This window comes from Schistocerca americana, chromosome 1, assembly GCF_021461395.2.
Source record: "Schistocerca americana isolate TAMUIC-IGC-003095 chromosome 1, iqSchAmer2.1, whole genome shotgun sequence".
Taxonomy (NCBI): domain Eukaryota; kingdom Metazoa; phylum Arthropoda; class Insecta; order Orthoptera; family Acrididae; genus Schistocerca; species Schistocerca americana.
Window position 1 is genome coordinate 1,121,578,996 of NC_060119.1, and position 26,232 is coordinate 1,121,605,227.

At 43.5% G+C, this 26,232-nt stretch overlaps 1 protein-coding gene across 1 annotated transcript in view; it reads right to left on the bottom strand.

Moving 5' to 3' along the window:
• LOC124596941 (Down syndrome cell adhesion molecule-like protein Dscam2) overlaps nt 1-26,232 on the bottom strand; it is a 348,091-nt gene that overhangs the window by 277,508 nt on the left and 44,351 nt on the right. The window contains exons 4-5 of the mRNA XM_047135906.1: nt 15,570-15,723; nt 8,361-8,512 (exon numbers count right to left, since the gene is read on the bottom strand). Of these exons, the coding sequence (XP_046991862.1) occupies nt 8,361-8,512; nt 15,570-15,723 (306 nt within the window). The remainder of the gene's footprint in view (nt 1-8,360; nt 8,513-15,569; nt 15,724-26,232) is intronic.

Sequence of the window (26,232 nt, forward strand, 5' to 3'; positions counted from 1 at the left end):
CGAGAATGTACTGGATAGGTAGTCAATTAAATACAGGCTACTGGTACATTCTATGGTCTGTGTACCAAACAACATCCTTTTAAGTAAATTAGAATATTATAGTTTAACAGGAAATGACGCAAAATACGAGGGCGGCTCAGAAAGTAACCTCCGATTGGTCACAGTGCGGGTTGTGGGGGGAGTAGCGACGCCATCTGTGCGTTCACGCACTCAACAGGTCAGTCGGCATCAAGCCGTGGTCGAGTGAACGTCGTACCTGCGCTAGTTTAGTATTTGTGGCAGTTTGAAATGTGTGCTGCAATAGAAAACCCCGCCAAATGTGAAGTGCGTGCTGTCATAAGGTTTTTTACAGCCAAAGGATATTCTGCAGCAGCTATTCATCGTGAGCTTTGTGCCGTGTACGGACCAAGAGTTATGGGTGAAGGAGTTGTCCGTGAATGGGTACGTTTATTTAAAAGTGGACGAGAAAACGTTCATGATGAAGAGAGGAGTGGTAGACCATCATTGGTGACTGACGAACTCGTTCAGACAGTTGATGCAAAAGTTCGTGAAAATCGACGTTTCTCAATGTCGAAGTTGTCTACTGGTTTTCCACAGATTTCTAAGACTCTCTTGTACGAGATAGTGACAGCAAGATTGGGTTACCGTAAGTTCTGTGCATGATGGGTGCCCAAAATTCTTACCGACCACCACAAAACTCAAAGAATGGCCTCTGCATTAGACTTTCTGTCACGTTATGAGGACGAAGGAGAACCATTGTTAAACAGAATCGTGACCGGTGACGAAACCTGGATTAAGTACGTGAACCCTGAGACAAAAGAACAATTAAAGATGTGGGCACATTCAAATTCGCCTACCAAACCAAGAAAAGCCTCGCAAGATTTTTCTGCCAGAAAACTGATGGCAACGGTGTTTTGGGATGCCAAAGGGGTGTTGTTGGTTGAATTCATGGAACGTGGTACGACCATTAATCAAGTCGTGTACTGTGAAACAATAAAAAAGTTACGACGGGCTATACAGAACAAACGCCGTGGTATGCTGACTTCCGGTATCGTTTTTTTGCACGATAACGCCCGTCCTCACTCTGCTCGCAGAACAACGGCCCTTCTTGAGTCCTTCAAGTGGGACGTTATCAACCATCCACCTTACAGCCCAGACCTGGCCCCAAGTGATTATCACCTCTTCATGCATTTGAAGAAATGGCTCGGGTCACAGTGGTTTGATGATGACGAAGAGCTCAAAGATGCGGTCACAGGCTGGCTCCAGGCACAAGCGGGTGATTTTTATGCAGAAGGAATTTCAAAGCTTGTGAAGAGATACGATAAGTGCCTCAATCGCTATGGAGACTATGTAGAAAAATAGTGCAAAGACGTAGTTGTAAGATGTATATATTAAAATATTTTTATTTAACTTGGTGTATTTTTTTAAATCAACCGGAGGTTTCTTTCTGAACGGCCCTCGTAGTTCGTATCATACCTACAACTTATGGTGTCACTAGGAAACAGTCTTGTATTAGGCTATCAGTCATCATCCAACAGAGAACTAAATACGTGTGATATCACACAATGTTATTTCTTAGGTCCCTTACGTTTTCTTGTCTACATTAATGATCTTTCTTCAGCAATATTAAAAAGTGACAAGATTGTTTTGTTTGCGTCTGTCGTGGACCAAGCAGTGAGTTCAGTGTGTGTTGGCCAGAGGTGGAGCCTGGCTTAAGCCGGCTCCTCGGGTCACACTCACTTAGTTTTTTCTTTCTTTTCCAAACTCAACTCTTTAATTTAAACTACAACAATGGACACGTAACACGTATCCACAGGACATGTGGCCTGTAATTGAAGAAGTGTCATGATGATCTCTCCATTGGCAAAAGATTCCGGAATAGTCCCCCATTCGGATCTCCGGGAGGGGACTGCCAAGGGGGAGGTTACTATGAGAAAAAGATTGAATAATCAACGAAAGGATAACGTTCTACGAGTCGGGGCGTGGAATGTCAGAAGCTTGAGCGTGGTAGGGAAACCAGAAAATCTGAAAAGGGAAATGCAAAGGCTCAATCTAGATATAGTAGGGGTCAGTGAAGTGAAGTGGAAGGAAGACAAGGATTTCTGGTCAGATGAGTATCGGGTAATATCAACAGCAGCAGAAAATGGTATAACAGGTGTAGGATTCGTTATGAATAGGAAGGTAGGGCAGAGGGTGTGTTACTGCGAACAGTTTAGTGACCGGGTTGTTCTAATCAGAATCGACAGCAGACCAACACCGACAACGATAGTTCAGGTATACATGCCGACGTCGCAAGCTGAAGATGAACAGATAGAGAAAGTGTATGAGGATATTGAAAGGGTAATGCAGTATGTAAAGGGGGACGAAAATCTAATAGTCATGGGCGACTGGAATGCAGTTGTAGGGGAAGGGGTAGAAGAAAAGGTTACAGGAGAATATGGGCTTGGGACAAGGAATGAAAGAGGAGAAAGACTAATTGAGTTCTGTAACAAGCTTCAGCTAGTAATAGCGAATATCCTGTTCAAGAATCACAAGAGGAGGAGGTATACTTGGAAAAGGCTGGGAGATACGGGAAGATTTCAATTAGATTACATCATGGTCAGACAGAGATTCCGAAATCAGATACTGGACTGTAAGGCGTACCCAGGAGCAGATATAGACTCAGATCACAATATAGTAGTGATGAAGAGTAGGCTGAAGTTCAAGACATTAGTCAGGAGGAATCAATACGCAAAGAAGTGGGATACGGAAGTACTAAGGAATGACGAGATACGTTTGAAGTTCTCTAACGCTATAGATACAGCAATAAGGAATAGCGCAGTAGGCAGTACAGCTGAAGAGGAATGGACATCTCTAAAAAGGGCCATCACAGAAGTTGGGAAGGAAACAATAGGTACAAAGAAGGTAGCTGCGAAGAAACCATGGGTAACAGAAGAAATACTTCAGTTGATTGATGAAAGGAGGAAGTACAAACATGTTCCGGGGAAATCAGGAATACAGAAATACAAGTCGCTGAGTAATGAAATAAATAGGAAGTGCAGGGAAGCTAAGACGAAATGGCTGCAGGAAAAATGTGAAGACATCGAAAAAGATATGATTGTCGGAAGGACAGACTCAGCATACAGGAAAGTCAAAACAACCTTTGGTGACATTAAAAAAAAGCAACGGTGGTAACATTAAGAGTGCAACGGGAATTCCACTGTTAAATGCAGAGGAGAGAGCAGATAGGTAGAAAGAATACATTGAAAGCCTCTATGAGGGTGAAGATTTGTCTGATGTGATAGAAGAAGAAACAGGAGTCGATTTAGAAGAGATACGGGATCCAGTATTAGAATCGGAATTTGAAAGAGCTTTGGAGGACTTACGGTCAAATACGGCAGAAGGGATAGATAACATTCCAATAGAATTTCTAAAATCATTGGGGGAAGTGGCAACAAAACGACTATTCACGTTGGTGTGTAGAATATATGAGTCTGGCGACATACCATCTGACTTTCGGAAAAGCATCATCCACACAATTCCGAAGACGGCAAGAGCTGACAAGTGCGAGAACTATCGCACAATCATCTTAACAGCTCATGCATCGAAGCTGCTTACAAGAATAATATACAGAAGAATGGAAAATAAAATTGAGAATGCGCTAGGTGACGATCAGTTTGGCTTTAGGAAAAGTAAAGGGACGAGAGAGGCAATTCTGACGTTACGGCTAATAATGGAAGCAAGGCTAAAGAAAAGTCAAGACACTTTCATAGGATTTGTCGACCTGGAAAAAGCGTTCGACAATATAAAATGGTGCAAGCTGTTCGAGAGTCTGAAAAACGTAGGGGTAAGCTATAGGGAGAGACGGGTCATATACAATATGTACAACAACCAAGAGGGAATAATAAGAGTGGACGATCAAGAACGAAGTGCTCGTATTAGGAAGGGTGTAAGACAAGGCTGTAGCCTTTCGCCCCTACTCTTCAATCTGTACATCGAGGAAGCAATGATGGAAATAAAAGAAAGGTTCAGGAGTGGAATTAAAATACAAGGTGAAAGGATATCAGTGATACGATTCGCTGATGACATTGCTATCCTGAGTGAAAGTGGTTAGGTTAGGTTAGTGGTGTTTAACGTCCCGTCGACAACAAGGTCATTAGAGACGGAGCGCAAGCTCGGGTTAGGGAAGGATGGGGAAGGAAATCGGCCGTGCCCTTTGAGTGAAAGTGAAGAAGAATTAAATGATCTGCTGAACGGAATGAACAGTCTAATGAGTACACAGTATGGTTTGAGAGTAAATCGGAGAAAGACGAAGGTAATCAGAAGTAGTCGAAATAAGAACAACGAGAAACTTAACTTCAGGATTGAAGGTCACGAAGTCAATGAAGTTAAGGAATTCTGCTACCTAGGCAGTAAAATAACCAATGACGGACGGAGCAAGGAGGACATCAAAAGCAGACTCGCTATGGCAAAAAAGGCATTTCTGGCCAAGAGAAGTCTACTAATATCAAATACCGGCCTTAATTTGAGGAAGAAATTTCTGAGGATGTACGTCTGGAGTACAGCATTGTATGGTAGTGAAACATGGACTGTGGTAAAACCGGAACAGAAGAGAATCGAAGCATTTGAGATGTGGTGATATAGACAAATGTTGAAAATTAGGTGGACTGATAAGGTAAGGAATGAGGAGGTTCTATGCAGAATCGGAGAGGAAAGGAATATGTGGAAAACACTGATAAGGAGAAGGGACAGGATGATAGGACATCTGCTAAGACATGAGAGAATGACTTCCATGGTACTAGAGGGAGCTGTAGAGGGCAAAAACTGTAGAGGAAGACGGAGATTGGAATACGTCAAGCAAATAATTTAGGACGTAGGTTGCAAGTGCTACTCTGAGATGAAGGGGTTAGCACAGGAACGGAATTCGTGGCGGGCCGCATCAAACCAGTCAGTAGACTGATGGGAAAAAAAAAAAAAAAAAAAAAAAAAAAAAAAAAAAAAAAAAATGGATCGTTTTAGTAATCACAAAAATACCCCAGGAGGTAAGAAATCCTCCATCATCATAGGCGCAACTAGTCTATCAAATTTTAGGTAGACTAAACTGAGATGCTATATCCCTAATCAAAGGAAGCTGAAGTACTCTGGCCAGTTCAAGTCCAAAATTAAAACTTTCTTTGGCACAAACAACGTTAACTGACTCATTATGCCAGGGGATCACTTCGAGTCAGGAGAAACACTTGAAGAAAAAAATATTAAAATTTTAGGCTTACAAGAAACAAGACTGACAGATGAAAACAACGTGCATATTGGAAATTGTAGACTATTCACAAGCAATATACATAAAAGAATCTTTAAATATACAATCCATGTAGGTGTTATATTCGCTGTTTCGAAAAACATTCTAGTTCCATAAACGAAGTGAAGCCTGTGAGCAACAGTTTAAACGATTTATTGAAATATGCAAGTAAAATGTACATGGTAATATTTCAATGCACGTATTTCAATCAACCAAGAAAATTAATTAAATTCAGAAAAAGTAAATAAGTCATAGGAGGTGGTACAAAATTTCCAACATTCTACAAAATCATTTGAAAATTTAAATGGGTGATTTAGTCCAGTTAGGCAAAAAAAAAAATAATCAGGGAAACAGTTAGTGAATTCCCTGGGCACAAACGAACGATCGAAAGGGGAAAGGCTGGCAGAACTACAGAAAAATTTAAACATCAAGATTATGTCAACTTGTTAACAAAACACTCTAAACGAAGAACACGGCAGTCACCCAAAAAGAACATAGTGAATTCCAAACTGATAATCATCCAACCTAGTATCTGTAACACTAGGAAATTTTAAATGTTGAAGTATGCAAAGGGCAAATATTGACACAGATTGGACCAGAGTGGAGCTAAGACCTCAAAATTTCCCAAAACCATAGCAGTAATCCCTTACATTTGTATTACTAAAATCCAACTACTGCTGTCAGCAACACAACAAAATGCATGCACAAAGGCTGAAACAACTCGTACACTAATTTATCGGAAGTGCCCAAAACTAAATTTCTTTACAAAAGCAGAGAAAACACGCTTGGTGGAATGAACAGGCAGTAAAATCTAGACGCAATGCATTAGCAACACGGAATAACAGCAAACCAGAAAATGCGCATGAAGCTCTCGTATCAACATTACAAAAAATGTTATGAAACATTTAAAACAAAGCTTCAAGAAGGAAATGGGCAGTTAACACTAAACAACCAAGAAAACTGCAGAGGACACTGCAGGTATTTTAGAAAGATTCTAAATTGATCTAAGCCCACAGAGAGATTTCCAACAGAAATTCCCCAAAAATCGATCCAGATTCATAAGCAACAAATATGGATAGATTTGCTGCATAATTGAAAGGTTACAAAATAATAAACCATCTGGTTAAGACGAAATTGGTGCAGAACTTCTGAAATCAGCTGGCCCAAAAATCTTAAAACCAAATACATTGATCATGCAAAATATTTGGCAAATTGGGAAAATTCTGAATAACTGTAAAACTTCATTGATACAACCAGTACACAAAAATGGAGACGGAACTGACCATAATAATTGTAGGATTTTCCTTCGTCCTGTCCCATATAGAAGTACATCTCAAAGTCTCCTAGAGCGAGCACAACAATATTTTGAATGTTAATTTGACTAATATCATGTACATTTTAGACTAAGTAGATCATGTCCACAACAAATTTTAGTTCTGAAACTAATTCGTAACCTCAAAAGATCTGTTCAAAAAGATTTCGGGCTTGCAGCCGGTCGTCGTAAACTTCATTGCACGATATTTCGGCTGGACAACTGCCAGCCATCTTCAGGTGAGCCGAACGAGTCCTCGTGCAATGAAGTTTACGACGACCGGCTGCAAGCCCGAAAACAGTTGATTCGCCGGGAAAATTTCAAAATTTTACATCAAAACATCTGTAACAGCAAAGTACCCTGTATCTTAGCAGATTTTTAAAAAAAGCTTATGACTCTTCCAAATTCAGGAAGAACAAGAGCTGGATCTCAAAAACAAAGCAGATAGTAGTGAAACACTATATGGTACAAAGTCTAAGTTACAATTCTGAAAAGAAATTTCGGAACTTGTTCAAATTAAGAAGGTGGGAGACAAGTCCATGGAATCTTTCCACTAGCTTTCAAGAGTGTTTTAGAAAAAATAATCCAAGAGTGACGAAAATTAAAATCAGAGTTTAAAATTGACAAACAAATCAAGTTTAGGCGAAGACAGTCAGGAAAAGGTCCTGGAAAAGACTTGTTACGATATTCTTTGGCGCAAAAGGTGTCCATTCTGCAGGAGCATCGGCCATAAAATTTGAACTAATTTTAACGATGTTCATATAATTTTGAGGAAGCACTGATTCCCAGCTTCTAGAAATTTATGGAAAATAGTGGTTTGCACACAGCCGTATTGTCACTTTACTAAACAACCAGTTTCCATCAGAAATGGGCCATCCTCAGGTATAATGTGACATCATTAACCAGATGTCACATTAATACTAGAGCATATACAGCTGGTAACGGGTCATTCGACGAAAGGTGAAGGTTTTGTTACGTCTATAAACTTCCTGTTCTTTTGTTTAATGGCAAATGAACACAGCTCGGATCGTCAAATCACCGCGTATATAGGGTCATATTCAGATCTATCTGTTTTTAGTTTTGATACTAATACTTCACCATAAATTGTATGAATGTTTCGTTCGTAGCCGTAGACTGACCATAAACTAAGAAGATATGCAGTCGCTGAAATTACATAAATGCTTAGATACAAGTGGTAGACTGCAAATTACTTCAGCGGCAAAAGTTTGTAGTTTTAGCTCGTCTATTTGAATCGACAAAGAATCGTAAATTGCAGTGGCATGAACCAATATGCACATAAGTAACTGATGTTGCCTCAGTTTCTAAAAGTTTGCCTAGTGTCTCATGGTTTGGGCTCAGTTCCTCACGACAAAATAACAATTATTCATAACGCGACCTAGATCCAACTGCCGTCGTTATATATCCCCCTTGGTGGACTATTGGATGTCGGTAACTTGCCTCCGCAGATTTTTCTGGTCGTATTCAAGTGTTTACACAAGTTACTGGCGTCCGGCTAGTCTCCCGACATTTAGCAGGACAGTTGTTGGCTTCTTAATGACAGAGCTGCTTATTTCATCCCATTACGTAAAAACAACGTCTCAAGATCTTTTAAAAACTAGTTATCTTTAGATTAACATAGCAGAGGAGATATAGAAAATTCTTCCTACTTGTAGTTGATTCAAAGAAAACTTACTATACTGAAATGAAACTACTGTTCATATTAGAGTGCTCTCATTGTTCTAATAGGTGAAATTATTTATGTCCAATACTGACCGTAAACGTTGAGTCTGGCCTCGTGGGATACAGTGCCCATGGAGTTGGTAGCACTGCAGCTGTACAGTCCCCCATCTTGAACACGCACGGAGGATATGTTTACATGGCTGATGACGTCACCTCTCTGATCCACATACTGGCCAATCGTATACCTACAACAATAGAGGAACACATGAATCAAGCAACTCCTTGACTCGAAAAACAATGGAGATGCAATTTAGTCCCAACTGAATTACTGGAAGGAAATTATGGTATTCACATTTACAGGTCTTCACAAATGGACATTGCATTACACAGATAGATTCAGTAACTGCTTAACTTCAATACTTAAAACATTTGTGGCAGTGGTCACTGCTCATTTAAAAGATTCATTTAAGTTTCTTGACAGGAAAATTTTTACATATTCTTCTCGGCCGTAGTCAACGCTCTACAGCCTTCAGTGTGTACCCGTATCGTTCTATAGACACAGCACGTTCACACTCTCTAAAGCGTTGAGGTGGAGTTCCCACAAAAATAATAACACAGAATGGTCAGAAACAGCCTGCCAAGCTGTAGGGGTTTGCAGCAGGGGATGCTGTGCTGAAAAATAACTGTAAAGAAAAAATTCGGTACGTTGCACCGTTCCCGAGTTGCTTAGCATTGAAGTCAGCCCATCGGATTGTCCCGCGCGCAAATTCAAAGACCCTCCAAGGGACGGTGTCGCCAAACATTCTTCGTTTGCTTTCCTCAGATCGAACAAACCTAGCTTTAGCTCACATAGATTAAATTTATTAATTCCGAATAAGGCACATTTTAACTGGTTGAGCATTTCAGCAAGTGGCAACTCATGGACCCCACAGATGCCTGTGCATTACCGCATGTAGTGTGTGCCAGTGCTTGAATTTTTGCGCGCAACTAGCTGATTGGTTAACTTCAATGCTAAATAATTCGTTTTTTGTTAACAATTACTTCCCTGCACGGCCTTCACTGCAACATCCTTGTAAACTTTTCAGACTATTTCTGATCGCCCTGTATAACAATGTCTTTACGAGATCCCCATTTCATTTGTTTAAGAAAATGGTAGTCTGTCTCGCAATAGGATGAATTACGCGTTTCTGGTAACATACATCTCTCTGCAGACGATATTGAACGATTTTCGAAGCTGTGATAGATTTCTTCATGACCGTCACATCGACTGTGCAATTCGATATGTGTAGTGGAAGAATATTTAGTTGCGGTAGGAAATACTCAAAGTGCAACACTTCGCATCATCTTTAACCCTTATTCTTTCGTGCCCTTTCAAAGGAACCTCCGCAGAATTTTCCTGAAGCGATTTTAGGGAAATGACGGAAAGCCTAAACCAGCATGGCTGGACGCGGGTTTTAGCCGCCGGGCTCCCAAATGCGAGTCCGGTGTGCGTGTGCTAACCACAGCACCATCTCTCTCAGTGTCCGTCTATGGAAATGTCACACCTGGACGGAAGGATCTCGCTTTTTGTTACACCATGTCGATGGTTGTGTCCAGATACGCCGTCATCCCAGCGAACGATTGTGGTTTTTGCAACGTTAAATTTAGATAAAATTACGTGGGTCTGTCCATGTAATGCTTCAGTAACTCAAGTTTTGGTTGCTCTGTTCGGTCGATGGGACTGGGAAGTACTGTAGCATCCACCACAGTCCTCGGATTTAAGTCCTTGTGACTTTATTTTGATTCCGAAGATGAAGGAACCACTTCGTGGGATTCGCTTCAGAACTGTTCCAGAGATTCGACAGGCAGTAGACCGCTCCATTCGCACCATCAACAGAACAGGCTCTGCTAACGGTATACTACGCCTTCCACATTGCTGGCAACGGGTTCTACACAACGCTGGTGACTACTTTGACGGACAGTAACAGTTGGAAACATGTAACCCTTTTGTATCGGTTGTGAATAAATAGTTGCAAATATTTAAGTTCCAAAGCTCGTAGATATAAGATACAGGAAATGTTTTAATGTTTTACTGTTACAGCCAACGACCAATAGAGCGTAACAGATCGTGGCGTGAAGACGCAATGGCCGAATACAATTAGTATTCTGCTATTTATTCACTTTCAATTTGCTACAGTGTCCCTGAGATTAATTGCCGATCATCACGAAGCGTTTTGCAAACTTGAATGCAGGCGTGGAACCTTAAATGATCTGGCCACAGTCTACAAGCTATTATTCCATTTCGCCCATAAATAACAGATACCGGCCCTACAAATTTGACGGTGGTGGCTAAAGACGTAATTTTCTGCTCGAAACGTGCACCACACAGCAGACGCAAGCTGGTGAGGGCAGTGTGAGGATAGGGGGCGGGGGGGGGGGGGGGGGTGAGGGAGGGAGGGTGAGGGAGGGAGGGAGGTAGACACTCACCCCGGCTATTGATTAAGTAAAAGTTATTCTGTACCATCATGTCTCATTTCTTCCCCGACGTTGATAGGATCTTCCCGCAGGATAACTGTCCGTGTCACACAGCTATAATCGTATTTACAGTGCTTCTAGCTGCATGTTAGTGAACTCAGGTGGATGTCTTCGCCATCGAATTCACCTGATCTGAATCCGATGGAACACTTTTAGGATGCTATCTGGCGCCAAACCGACGTCCAAAAACCAACGGCCTATAATTTAAGGTAACTGCGTGACCTGTACATAGACATCTAGTGCCACAAACTATTTGGGATCCTATCGAGCGCCAACTCCTCGCCTACAGACCAACGACCTGTAATTTATAGGAATTTCGTGGCATGTGCGTTGACATATGGTGCCATAAATCATAGACCTACGAAGGATTTGTCGGATCTACGAGGATTGACTGAAAAATAATGCCTTCCCTTTCGTAACTCTTCAGCAGTTGGCAGCATTGGTATGCGGCAGGTACTGGCTTGTTCCGTAGCCTCTCCTCTACAGTTCCAGTTGGCGGGAAGCCTTAGCATTGGACGGTTGTATTGTTACGGTGTAAAGTATGGAACCCTGCGCAGACGGTCGGTCAATGCGATTTAAGCAACGTGCAGTCATTGAATTCTTGACAGCAGAAGGTGTCACTCCAAAGGAGATTCATCAGAGAATGAAAGCAGTTTATGGTGATTGTGTTGATGTGAGTACTGTGCGTCGTTGGGCGAATAAGTTTAAAGGTGTTGAGGCGGGAATATCTGACCAGCGTGACAAACAAAGAAATGGACGGTCTGTGACAGCAACCACCGAGTTTCACAAGAAAAATGTTGACAGATTGATTCAAGACGATCGTCGTATCACTCAGAGAGACCCTGCAAGCACAATCGGCATTTCACAAGAACGCCTGGGTCACATTTTTGCTTTGCCTGGCTATCGGAAGATCTGTGCACGATGGGTACTCCAGATGCTGACTCCTGAAATGAAAGCGCACAGACTTTAAATTTGCCAGGAACTCCTCTCGCATTACGAGAATGAAGGTGACGCCTTTCTCCATTCAATTGTGACACGAGACGAAATGTGGATACACCATTACGACTGTGAGACTATGCTTGTGGAAGCACTTCTTCCGTGACGGCTTCAGAAAACTTATTCATCGTTGGTAGAAATGTATCCAAGTGGCTGGTGATTATGTGAAAAAGTGAATATTGGTAATTAAATATCACATTCTAAGGATTATTTCTGCGTTTGATTTGTTAAAATATTCCCATCCAAACTCAATTAACAAAGGTGGAGGCACTACTTTTCATTAAACACTCGAATATTAAGCAGAATCGCTGCTGGACTGTACTCCAGAGGTGGACTGAGATGCTGTTAACCATATGGTCATCATGTTCTATCTCACCAGTGTAGTTACCAACCACAAATTAGAATTTCATTGGCATTGACACTTGGTTTAAGCAGTATTCTGTCCCTAGTACTGTTTGGGCATCATCAAGACTTTAAGAGACTACTTCTGGAACCTTTCCACTGGCCCTCCTGCACTATTGTATATTGTATATTGTATATTGACTTCCTCTTCCTCGGGTATGATACGACGAATACTTCTTTCTGAAATTATTTGGGCTGCTACTCTTCGCTATCTGAAATCAGGAAACTTATCGGAAATTTGGAGGGTTTCCTATCCTGAGAGATTTTTACTACGGCATCTTAGAGTGCGACTAGCGGCTGTTGGTGTTTGAGAACCTATGTAAACAGGTTCTGTATTTGTTGCCCATACGCAGCCCCTGCTAGTGGTGCCGGGTTGTAGCACAGGCAATAAAAGGTACTGATTGTAGTCTATAGTCACAATTTTCTTCATTTTGCCTACTGGCTACCGGTTTCAGGTAACAGTAACTTCCTCAGGTCGTCACACGATCAAAACAATCAAAGTACATAGTTAAAATAATAATGTGAGAAAACATTACATAACTTTTTCGCTGTGTATTAGCAAACGTATGGTATTAAGCGCCGCCTTAAAATGTATAGTGTGTTTCAAAATGACGTTATAAAAATTTTGGGACAGTTTCCTTGCACCAAAACAAGAGAAAAGTATCCAGTAAACATGGGACCTAAAGTGCGTATCATAAGAGTTATGAGCACTTGTTCAGCGGAAGAGCTATTTCTTACGTTAGCGAAGATGAATGTGCCGAAATTTTTAATACGTCTTCCTGAAACGCTCTGTATAAGTAGCCGTTTAAGCCTGGCACACAGTTGTCACCGTCGCTTCCCAAGTAGGTATGTCAAAAACTAAACGTCAATGCTAAGCTTTAAACAGATGCAAATTGCGGTGAGTAGTGATAAGAGTGCCCTCTTCCTCCCCCTACCCCCCCCCCCCCCCCCCAATGTACAGAGTGTCTTCTTAAGAGAGGAGTCACACTGTAAAAAATGTGCTAAAATAAAGAGTAAAACAGTTATCACTGTAATAAAAGATTGAAAGCCAATTGGCAAATTTTGGTAGCCATGTTAGCATTCGCCGTTTGAATGCGGTTTATCTTCTACTGTATACGGCCGCGAATCGTTTAATCAAGTAAGTGTCGTCGTAATGATACCATTACACACTGAAAACCCAGATTTTCTTTTGTTGAAAAGATATCCACATCCAGGGGGAATAGCAGTGCAGCGTGAGTGAGTATTACTCCGCAACTGTCAATTGATGATTCCAGTTTGCTACTTTTCCCAGCAGTGTCCACCTGTAAGCCAGGGAATCCCAGCGGCGCCGCACCGCGCTTCTTCCCCACCGTGTCGCATGTCATCAGTCAGCCACGGCCGTGATAAACACTTCTCGCACATACTGTGAGGGGTTGTATCGACTGGCTCTGGTGTTAGCAGACGGCCACAGCATTAATTTCTACAACCGTTTCGTTCTGTGAATGTTATGCTATAGCTGCACTTGCAAGCAATACTGACACTCAACAACCAGAACATTTATCACCACCTAACCACTAGCGATATAAAACCGTCCAGGCGATAGCAGCATTACCTGGCGAGGAATGACTACTGGTCAGACACACGCACAGTGCATGTAGTTTCAGTAAGAGTGCTGTCCGTGTGTAGAATGGGGAGGGCGCGCTACCTATCTGACTTTGGCCAAGGACAGGTTGCGGTGGCCCGCAGGCTCGGCCGAGCATTTCGGAAACTGCACTACTTGTCGGATGTTCGAGGAGTGCTATTGTGAGTGTCTTCAACACGTGGCGAAACCAAGGTGAAACCACTTCCTAACGTCTTAGGTTTGGGCGGTCACCTCTCATTACAGGCCGGGCAGACTGGTAAAACAGGACAGGTGGCGAACTGTGACGGAACTAACATCAGACTTTAATGCTGGCCAGAGTACAAGTGTGTCTGAACACAAAGTGCATCGAACGATGGGCCTCCGCAGCCGACCATCCATATACGTGCCAATGGTAACATCACGACATCGGCAGTTACTACTGAAATGGGTACGTGACCATCGGTACTGGAGCTTGGCGGAATGGTAGAGTGCTGGATGGTTTGATGGATCCCAATAGGTTCTTCATCACGCCAATGGAAGGGTGCGAATCCTTCGTCTTCTAGGGGAACAGTTCCTTGACACCCATACAAGAAACAAGCTGGTGGCGGCTCCATTAAGCTCTGCGGATCATTCACTTGAGAATCCATGGGTCCAGTGGAGCTCTTGAAAGGCATCATGACGGCCAAAGAGTATCGTATACTGGTTGCGTACTACGTACACCTCTTCACGACGATCATGTTTCCCTACGGAAGTGCCATTTTTCAGCAGGATAATGTGCCGTGTCAGAAGATACGAGTGTGATGGACTGATTCGAGGAACACAGAGGCGAGATCCAATTCATATGCTGGCCCTCCAACTCAACAGATCTGAAACCGATCGAACACATCTGGATTATGACTGAACGTGGAGCCAGCCGCTGTGGCCGAGCGGTTCTAGGCGCTTCAGACCGGAACCGTGCTGCTGGCCCAAATGGTTGGTTGGTTTTGGGGAAGGAGACCAGACAGCGTGGTCATCGGTCTCATCGGATTGGGGAAGGATGGGGAAGGAAGTCGGCCGTGCCCTTTCAGAGGAACCATCCCGGCATTTGCCTGGAGTGATTTAGGGAAATCACGGAAAACCTAAATCAGGATGGCCGGACGCGGGATTGAACCGTCGTCCTCCCGAATGCGAGTCCAGTGTCTTACCACTGCGCCACCTCGCTCGGTCCAAATGGCTCTGAGCACTACGGGACTTAACTTCTGAGGTCATCAGTCCCCTAGAACTTAGAACTACTTAAACCTAACTAACCTAAGGACATCAAGCACATCCATGCCCGAGGCAGGATTCGAACCTGCGACCATAGCGGTCGCGCGGTTCCAGACTGTAGCGCCTAGAACCGCTCGGCCACTCCGGCCGGCGAACCGTACTGCTGCTGCGGTCGCAGGTTCGAATCCTGTCTCGGACATGCATGTGTGTGCTGTCCTTAGGTTAGTTAGGTTTAAGTAGTTCTAAGTCTAGTGGACTGATGACTTCAGATGTTAAGTCCTATAGTGCTTAGAGCCATTTGAGCCATTTTGAACTTGGAGTCAGAGCTCGTCGCCCCTTCCCCGGAACTGTGTTTGCAGATGTGGTGCCAACTCTCTCCAGTGACCTCCCAAGGCCTCATTGCTTCCACGCCACGACACGTCGCCGCTGTTATGCCTGCCAGAGGTGGACATACCAGCTGTTAGATAGGCGGCCGTAATGTTCTGGCTGATCAGTGAATATATAATCCAATACTCCGTTGTAACTCATGCAGTAGGGTAGCTCACCTGTGTCCCAGACGGGCGGCGTTGAGGGGCCGTCCGTCCAGCCTCCAGATGAACTGCGGGGGCGGGCTGCCGGCGGCGGCGCAGCGCAGAGACACCGCGGGCCCGGGGCTCAGCGCCTGCTCCACGAACGTCCACTGCAGCTCAGGCACCGTGTCTGAAATGTCACCATATCGGGCAACTGAGGTATCTGCACTAATTTTATCTGTTTCGCTCGTTCTACACATTGGAATAATGCGACACTTTGGCAGAAACGTTACAGATAGTGTATATTAAGATGTCCAGAAACAGCTGGAATCGTTAAAATTGAATATAGCTCAAGGACGTGAAGGAATTCCTGTTTCTCGCGTGGAAAGCGCTTCAGTGCCAAGTAACGCAATCTAAGCCAATGAAACAATATCATTTCACTTCAGTTATAAAGATCTTGCTCTGTGATTGTTGCCTGATTGTGATCGCCAACGACTCCTACTAAAGGAAGACGTCGAAGTAATTCAGAGACGTGCTGCTACACTACTGGCCATTAAAATTGCTACACCACGAAGATAACGTGCTACAGATGCGAAATTTAACCGACAGGAAGAAGATACTGTGATACGCAAATGATTAGCTTTTCAGAGCATTCATACAAGGTTGGAGCCGGTGGCGAAACCTACAACATGCTGACATGACGAAAGTTTCCAACCGATTTCTCATACACAAACAGCAGTTGACCGGCGTTGCCTGGTGAAATGTTGTTGTGATGCCTCGTGTAGGGAGGAGAAATGCGTACCATAACGTTTCCGACTTTGATAAAGGTCGGATTGTAGCCTATCGCGATTGCGATTTATCGTATCGCGGCACTGCTGCTCGCGTTGGTCGAGATCCAATGACTGTTAGCAGAATATGGAATTGGTCTATTCAGGAGGGTAATACAGAACGCCGTGCTGGATCCCAACGGTCTCGTATCACTAGCAGTCGAGATGACAGGCATCTCATCTGCATGGCTGTAACGGATCGTGCAACAAAGTCTCGACCCCTAAGTCAAGAGATGGGGACGTTTGCAAGACAACAACCATCTGCACGAACACTTCAACGTCGTTTGCAAGACAACAACCATCTGCACGAACAGTTCGACGACGTTTGCAGCAGCATGGACTGTCAGCTCGGAGACCATGGCTGCGGTTACCCTTGACGCTGCATCACAGACAGGAGCGCCTGAGATGGTGTACTCAACGACGATCCTGGGTGCACGAATGACAAAACGTCATTTTCTGCGGATGAATCCAGGTTCTGTTTACAGCATCATGATGGTCGCATCTGTGTTTGGCGACATTGCGGTGAACGCACATTGGAAGCGTGTATTCGTCATCGCCATACTGGCGTATCACCCGGCGTGATGGTATGGGGTGCCATTCGTTACATGTCTCGGTCACCTCTTGTTCGCATTGACGGCGCTTTGAACAGTGGACGTTACATTTCAGATGTGTTACGACCCTTGGCTCTACCCTTCATTCGATCCCTGCGAAGCCTTACATTTCAGCGGGATAATGCATGACCACATGTTGCAGGTCCCGTACGGGCCTTTCTGGATACAGAAAATTTTCGACTATTGCCCTGGCCAGCACATTCTCCAGATCTCTCACCAACTGAAAACGTCTGATCAATGGTGGCCGAGCAACTGGCTCGTCAAAATACGCCAGTCACACTCTATCTGTACACGCCATCCAAGCTCTGTTTGACTCAATGCCCAAGCGTATCAAGGCCTTTATTATGGCCAGAGGTGGTTGTTCTGGGTACTGATTTCTCAGGATCTATGGACCCAAATTGCCTGAAAATGTGATCACATGTCAGTTCTAGTATAATATATTTGTCCAATGAATACTCGTTTATCATCTGCATTTCTTCTTGGTGTAGCAATTTTAATGGGCTGTAGTGCAGAAGCGGGCGAACGAGACAACAATGAATTCCATAAACATGACACATATATCAGTGAAGAGAAGTATGGAAAAAACAAGTTGAAAACCCAAGAAAGGGCATTTCAGCTCCTACCGTTGTAGTAGATGATTTGCTGTGATAAGTCGTGATTGTGTTCTAGTACGTAAGTTGTTAAGGCGTCCAAACTTTTCTGAAGCTTTATCTCGTTGTTTTCCGTGTTCATCGTCAGAAAATTGCCAGCTGTCTTCTTTATTATCGTTTTTGGTACATTAATTTTCACTTCCCATAACTCTGTTTGTATCGCATAAATGAAATCCATGGTTCTGTCACTGTACTAGTAAACCATAGTAAAAATCTACATAAACATTTAATTGTTATTTCAAACTACTTTAACGATTTCTGTAAGCCCTTCCACCAAAACATTGCAAACATATGGTACTAAGACGCATGTCGATGGCAAGTAGGTTACACATTAAAGAAGTACATCAAACTTTTTTATGAATCGTCGTTCTGCTGTACAGTTTATCATGTTGGTACTGACCTTGACAGTTCTTGGACTTCCTCTTTAACGATATATTAAACATCGTGTTTCAGCATCCTGGGAAAAATATTCATCCGGCATCAGTTCACGAGTTAAAGTTTCGGAAGTAGTTTCCTTACTCGAAAAAGACCGCATTCACAAAGCTTCGTTTCTCTTTTCCTTACGGACTTTTTCCCTCGAGGAATGAATATGCAGGAGAGCCGCACCCACTTCCACTATCTAGTTTTCGTCCATTTTGCGGCCATTATGTGTCCTGAGTAAACATTTAGCTACTGAAATTTACTGCCATAAAAATTGTCGGGTAACGCTGGAACTCTTGTGGCCGGCAATGCAACCCTTACCAGGTTGGATTAATAGAAGAGATAGACATGATCCAGCGAAAAGCAGCGCGATTCGTCATGGGGACATTTAGTCAGCGCGAGAGCGTTACGGAGATGCTGAACAAGCTCCAGTGGCGGACACTTCAAGAAAGGCGTTACGCAATACGGAGAGGTTTATTATCGAAATTACGAGAGAGCACATTCCGGGAAGAGATGGGCAACATATTACTACCGCCCACATATATCTCGCGTAATGATCACAACGAAAAGATCCGAGAAATTAGAGCAAATACGGAGACTTACAAGCAGTCGTTCTTCCCACGCACAATTCGTGAATGGAACAGGGAAGGGGGGATCAGATAGTGGTACAATAAGTACCCTCCGCCACACACCGTAAGGTGGCTCGCGGAGTATAGATGTAGATGTAGATGTAGAACATTGTCAGGATATATAGTCGGCAATATGCAATTGCGCGCGTAAATGTACCTTTCCCGAGGGAGTAGAATATCTGGGAACTAAGACGTGTTGTTTACTGAGCATATGTTATCTGTTATATCTAAATCGCATATGCTCCAATTATTAAATATTTAAAACTGGAATAAAATTCTAGCGGTTTTTCTGATTCAGTTGGTGTATAAATCTTTGGTGAAAGTTCAATTTTCTGTTTGATTTTCACGATGTTTGAAATGCATGTTTTGTATGTTGATTAAGGATTATAAAACTTAATATACAGGGTGTACCACAATTTCCATTACACGCTTGTAGGGGTTCTGGAGCGAGCTAAGTAGATAAAGTTTTGATAAGGCGCATCAGTTCGGAAATGTAACATTTGGATGCGAAATAAGTTAGAAGATCGGGTCGCTTACAAAACTCCTGCTTCTCGGTACTCACACAGCGTAGTCAGTGAGCTGTGACAAAGGTGCCGCCGGCCGAAGTGGCCGTGCGGTTAAAGGCGCTGCAGTCTGGAACCGCAAGACCGCTACGGTCGCAGGTTCGAATCCTGCCTCGGGCATGGATGTTTGTGATGTCCTTAGGTTAGTTAGGTTTAACTAGTTCTAAGTTCTAGGGGACTAATGACCACAGCAGTTGAGTCCCGTAGTGCTCAGAGCCAACTAAGGTGCCCTGTTGCAGCGGTCGGTGGGGGCAGCAGACGCGCCAGCAACAGGGGCTAGAGCTCCGACTTTACTGGAGTTACCGCCTGCCTTGGGGACTGCTAAGGTGTATTCGGATGAACTGGTGTTACTGTAGTCATGTTTCTTTAGTAATTTTGCTCTTTTTTCTTTCACAGGGTGTCCAGAAAAGGGCTCCCTGATTTCAAAATTAAATATCTCGAAAACAAAGATCGATAGAGGAATGCAGTAAACGGTATGTTTATTGTGAAAGCTGTAAGAAGTTTATACAGCAGTTTGAAATAATAGTTACAAAAGCTGCTAACAGATGGCGCTGTACGCTGTACAGCTCATATCAGCATACATAAGTGAAATAATCGTATGAAAACAATCTTTGCAAACAATCACATCACAATGTTTTCAAAATGTTCACCATTAGCACTACAGAGGTGGCGCAAACGAAGAATGAAATTCGCCATCACATTTCGTAGTGTCTCAACCGAAATGGATTCACATGCCACAGAGATCGCCGATTCAAGCTCGTCCAGCGTGGCGGGATGCTTCGGGTGGATCATGTCTTTCACTGTGCCCCACAAAAAAAAGTCACAGGGAGTCAAATCCGGCGAATATGGAGGCCAATCCACGCCTGCACCAGTAAATTTGGGATATTCCAAAACGACTCGATTCCCGAAGTATTCCTCAAGAAAGCGAAACACTTGTTCGGTCCGATGTGGTCGGGCTCCATCTTGCATAAACCATTCAGTACCTGGTCGATCCTCTAACGCTTGCTGTGTGGCGACAAATTGTTCCAAAATTCCAACGTAACGTGCACCAGTGACCGTTTCTCGAATGAAAAAAGGGCCAATAATGCCTCTGATGCATACTGCAGTCCACACAGTAACTTTAGGAGAATAAAGGGGTTTCGCTTCACACCAATATGGCTTTTCGGAACCCCAAAATCGCAAGTTCTGCTTATTCACGTATCCATTCAGGTGGAAGTGTGCTTCATCTGTAAACCAGATGCAGCCAACATCAAATCCTTCACTATCAATCATTGTGAGCATCTGATTAGCAAAGGCAACCCTTTGTTGCACAGCTCGTACGGGTATGGCCTGGTGCGTTTGAATTTTGAATGGAAACATGTGTAGGCTCTTTCTCAGTATTTTCTGCGTGCTGGAACGCTTCAAACCAGTCTCAGATGCAATTCTACGGACGGATGACATTGGATTTCGCTGAATAATTCCAGAAACTGTGGCGATATTTTCAGGCGTAACTGCGGTTTGCTTGCGGCCAACATGCCCCACTAGATCATTAGTTACGCTGCCTGTTCGTTGAAATTTTGCGAAGAGCGTACGAATGGTTTTCGCATCGGGTACTGTTGGAACGTTAAATCGTGCTTGAAAACTTCGCCTTGTTGCCGTAGGACTCTCTTCTAACCCGTGGTACTCTAGCATGAGAAAAACGCGTTGTTCAATGGAGTACATGGTTTTAATCTCTTCCTTCGGTACGCTAACCTCCTTTCACGTTTCAATAGTGGAACTGATCGCTCTGGGCTTCGGATCACTATTTATACTAGGAATTACGTATGGCGATTACAGCGCCATCTGTTAGCAGCTTTTGTAACTATTATTTCAAACTGCTGTATAAACTTCTTACAGCTTTCACAATAAACATACCGTTTACTGCATTCCTCTATCGATCTCTGTTTTCGAGATATTTAATTTTGAAATCAGGGAGTCCTTTTCTGGACACCGTGTACATACGACATTTTATGTGTTTGATTTTGACTTTGGACTGAGATTAATATGATTCCACTTCCATTCAGCTGATAGAACTTAAATCTCGCGGTGTCACTGTAGGTACAATTTAGAGGCACTTTCTAATTTTTTATGAATTTACTTACTCAGTACGTCTGTGTGGGAAATATTTCTAGAGACGCCAGAGATAGTCACTACGCTTCGGGGTGGTATGCTACAGTGACTGCCTGGAACCATCTGTCATTATCACTGACAGTTGGCTTACTCTTTCATGCCATACGTCATTAATACAGATCACAGGATTATATTAGGTTTAGGTTTTTAGTTTGTAATTATCTTTCCTGCGGCCTTCTGCATTTGTTTACTGTTTCTGTAAAATGTTACTTTGAAACTGTGGCCGGCTGGGGTGGCCGAGCGGTTCTAGGCTCTACAGTCTGGAACCACGCGACCGCTACGGTCGCAGGTTCGAATACTGCTCCTGCCTCGGGCATGGATGTGTGTGGTGTCCTTAGGTTAGTTAGGTTTAAGTATTTCTAAGTTCTAGGGGACTGATGACCTCAGAAGTTAAGTCCCATAGTGCTCAAAGACATTTGAACCATTTTTGAACTTTGAAACTGTACACTCACGGCATGCTATAGCCCCTACATGGTGGGACAATGTGTACAGAAATAAACAGATAAGGAGAATGATAAGTACTATGCACCAACTTTACAGTCAAGGATTCTCTGTTACGAGACACAGTTCAGGTCACGTCAAGGACTACATCTACATCTACATTTATACTCCGCAAGCCACCCAACGGTGTGTGGCGGAGGGCACTTTACGTGCCACGGTCATTACCTCCCTTTTCTGTTCCAGTCGCGTATGGTTCGCGGGAAGAACGACTGTCGGAAAGCCTCCGTACGCGCTCGAATCTCTCTAATTTTACATTCGTGATCTCCTCGGGAGGTATAAGTAGGGGGAAGCAATATATTCGATACCTCATCCAGAAACGCACCCTCTCGAAACCTGGCGAGCAAGCTACACCGCGATGCAGAGCGCCTCTCTTACAGAGTCTGCCACTTGAGTTTGCTAAACATCTCCGTAAGGCTATCACGGTTACCAAATAACCCTGTGACGAAACGCGCCGCTCTTCTTTGGATCTTCTCTATCTTCTCCGTCAACCCGATCTGGTACGGATCCCACACTGATGAGCAATACTCAAGTATAGGTCGAACGAGTGTTTTGTAAGCCACCTCCTTTGTTGAGCGACTACATTTTCTAAGGACTCTCCCAATGAATCTCAATCTGGCACCCTCCTTACCAACAATTAATTTTATATGATCATTCCACTTCAAATCGTTCCGCACGCATACTCCCAGATATTTTACAGAAGTAACTGCTACCAATGTTTGTTCCGCTATCATATAATCATACAATAAAGGATCCTTCTTTCTATGTATTCGCAATACATTACATTTGTCTATGTTAAGGGTCAGTTGCCACTCCCTGCAACAAGTGCCTATCCGCTGCAGATCTTCCTACATTTCGCTACAATTTTCTAATGCTGCGACTTCTCTGTATACTACAGCATCATCCGCGAAAAGCCGCATGGAACTTCCGACACTATCTACTAGGTTATTTATGTATATTGTGAAAAGCAATGGTCCCATAACACTCCCCTGTGGCACGCCAGAGGTTACTTTAACGTCTGTAGACGTCTCCCCATTGATAACAACATGCTGTGTTCTGTTTGCTAAAACCTCTTCAATCCAACCACACAGCTGGTCTGATATTCTGTAGGCTCTTATTTTGTTTATCAGGCGACAGTGCGGAACTGTATCGAACGCCTTCCGGAAATCAAGGAAAATAGCATCTACCTGGGAGCCTGTATCTAATATTTTCTGGGTCTCATGAACAAATAAAGCGAGTTGGGTCTCACATGATCGCTGTTTCCGGAATCCATGTTGATTCCTACATAGTAGATTCTGGGTTTCCAAAAACGACATGATACGCGAGCAAAAAACATGTTCTAAAATTCTACAACAGATCGACGTCAGAGATATAGGTCTATAGTTTGGCGCATCTGCTCGACGACCCTTCTTGAAGACTGGGACTACCTGTGCTCTCTTCCAATCATTTGGAACCTTCCGTTCCTCTAGATACTTGCGGTACACGGCTGTTAGAAGGGGGGCAAGTCCTTTCGCGTACTCTGTGTAGAATCGAATTGGTATCTCGTCAGGTCCAGTGGACTTTCCTCTGTTGAGTGATTCCAGTTGCTTTTCTATTCCTTGGACACTTATTTCGATGTCAGCCATTTTTTCGTTTGTGCGAGGATTTAGAGAAGGAACTGCAGTGCAGTCTTCCTCTGCGAAACAGCTTTGGAAAAAGGTGTTTAGTATTTCAGCTTTACGCGTGTCATCCTCTGTTTCAATGCCATCATCATCCCGAAGTGTCTGGATATGCCGTTTTGAGCCACTTACTGATTTAACGTAAGACCAGAACTTCCTATGATTTTCTGTCAAGTCGGTACATAGAATTTTACTTTCGAATTCACTGAACGCTTCACGCATAGCCCTCCTTACGCTAACTTTGACATCGTTTAGCTTCTGTTTGTCTGAGAGGTTTTGGCTGCGTTTGCATTTGGAGTGAAGCTCTCTTTGCTTTAGCAGTACTTTGTGTACATCAAACACTGTAAAATAGTGCGGTTGAGAACTGCAGGTTCAAATGGTTCAAATGGCTCTAAGCACTATGGGACTTAACATCTGGCCGGCCGCGGTGGTCTAGCGGTTCTAGGTGCGCAGTCCGGAACCGCGCGGCTGCTACGGTCGCAGGTTCGAATCCTGCCTCGGGCATGGATGTGTGTGACGTCCTTAGGTTAGTTAGGTTTAAGTAGTTCTAAGTTCTAGGGGACTTATGACCACAGTAGTCAAGTCCCATAGTGCTCAGAGCCATTTGAACCAACTTAACATCTGAGGTCATCAGTCCCCTAGAACTTAGATCTACTTAAACCTAACTAACCTAAGGACATCACACACATCCATGCCTGAGGCAGGATTCGAACCTGCGACGTAGCAGTCGCTCGGTTCCGGACTGAAGCGCCTAGAACCCCTCGACCACCGCGGCCGGCCGAACTGCAGGTGTACTATCGAAAGTTAATGCTCTACGTATGTATACTGATACCTGTTCGTATCGCTTTCGAGTGTTCAGGCGACTGCACCCGGCCGCACACCCGAGAGCAACACGAACAGACGATTCGCCTAGAAGGTTTAAGATCTCTTCATCTTTTCATGTCACTCCATTTTGATTGATTTCATCCACACAGATTTCACTTCAGTGAATCTAATTCAACCGTAACTCGTTTATGGCGAAAGAAAACTGCAAGAGCCGACACCATGCGCCGACCTTCTGTAGGTGATCCTGCATATCGCTGTAATTTTCTTGCGTTGCAACTTCTCCATACACACCAACATCTACAAATAGCGCCACGGAGCATCCCAAATTACAAACTAGTGCTTCTTTCGCACAATCCCGAAGCTAATTTCCCAACTGACACTTTCTATTGAGACAAATGACTCAAGCAGTTGTTCGTGATTGTACTGTGTTACCTCTTTGACAATCGATCTGCTTATCGTATGCCTGTTTCTCTTTGTTTATCCGTTTTTGTGGTCCTCTGTGTCATATTGATTTACTCCATGATTTTCATTTAGGGATTATTATTCTTCATTTGTTCGAGATGACCATATAACGCTAAGTGCTTTATCTGAAAACTACCTTGAGCAGTTAAACAGAGAATCGACTCGTGGCGATAACATATTAGACCTTCTGGTGACAAACAGACCCGAACTATTTGAAATAGTTAACGCAGAACAGGGAATCAGCGATCATAAAGCGGTTACGGCATCGATGATTTCAGCCGTAAATAGAAATATAAAAAAAGGGTAGGAAGATTTTTCTGTTTAGCAAAAGTGACAAAAAGCAGATTTCAGAGTACCTGACGGCTCAACACAAAAGTTATGTCTCAAGTACAGATAGTGTTGAGGATCAGTGGACAAAGTTCAAAACCATCGTACATTATGCGTTAGATGAGTATGTGCCAAGCAAGATCGTAAGAGATGGAAAAGAGTCACCGTGGTACAACAACCAAGTTAAAAAACTGCTGCGGAAGCAAAGAGAACTTCACAGCAAACATAAACGTAGCCAAAGCCTTGCAGACACACAAAAATTACGCGAAGCGAAATGTAGTGTGAGGAGGGCTATGCGAGAGGCGTTCAATGAATTCGAAAGTAAAGTTCTATGTACTGACTTGGCAGAAAATCCTAAGAAAATTTGGTCTTATGTCAAAGCGGTAGGTGGGTCAAAACAAAATGTCCAGACACTCTGTGACCAAAATGGTACTGAAACAGAGGATGACAGACTAAAGGCCGAAATACTAAATGTCTTTTTCCAAAGTTGTTTCACAGAGGAAGACTACACTGTAGTTCCTTCTCTACATCTACATCTACATTGATACTCCGCAAGCCACCCAACGGTGTGTGGCGGAGATGACAAAATGGTAGATATCGAAACAGACGACAGAGGGATAGAGAAACAATTAAAATCGCTCAAAAGAGGAAAGGCCTCTGGACCTGATGGGATACCAGTTCGATTTTACACAGAGTACGCGAAGGAACTTGCCCTCCTTCTTGCAGCGGTGTACCGTAGGTCTCTAGAAGAGCATAGCGTTCCAAAGGATTGGAAAAGGGCACAGGTCATCCCCGTTTTCAAGAAGGGACGTCGAATAGATGTGCAAAACTATATCTCTAACGTCGATCAGTTGTAGAATTTTGGAACACGTATTATGTTCGAGTATAATGACTTTTCTGGACACTAGAAATCTACTCTGTAGGAATCAGCATGGGTTTCGAAAATGACGGTCATGTGAAACCCAGCTCGCGCTATTCGTCCACGAGACTCAGAGGGTAGACACGGGTTCGCAGGTAGACGCCGTGTTTCTTGACTTCCGCAAGGCGTTCGATACAATTCCCCACAGCCATTTAATGAACG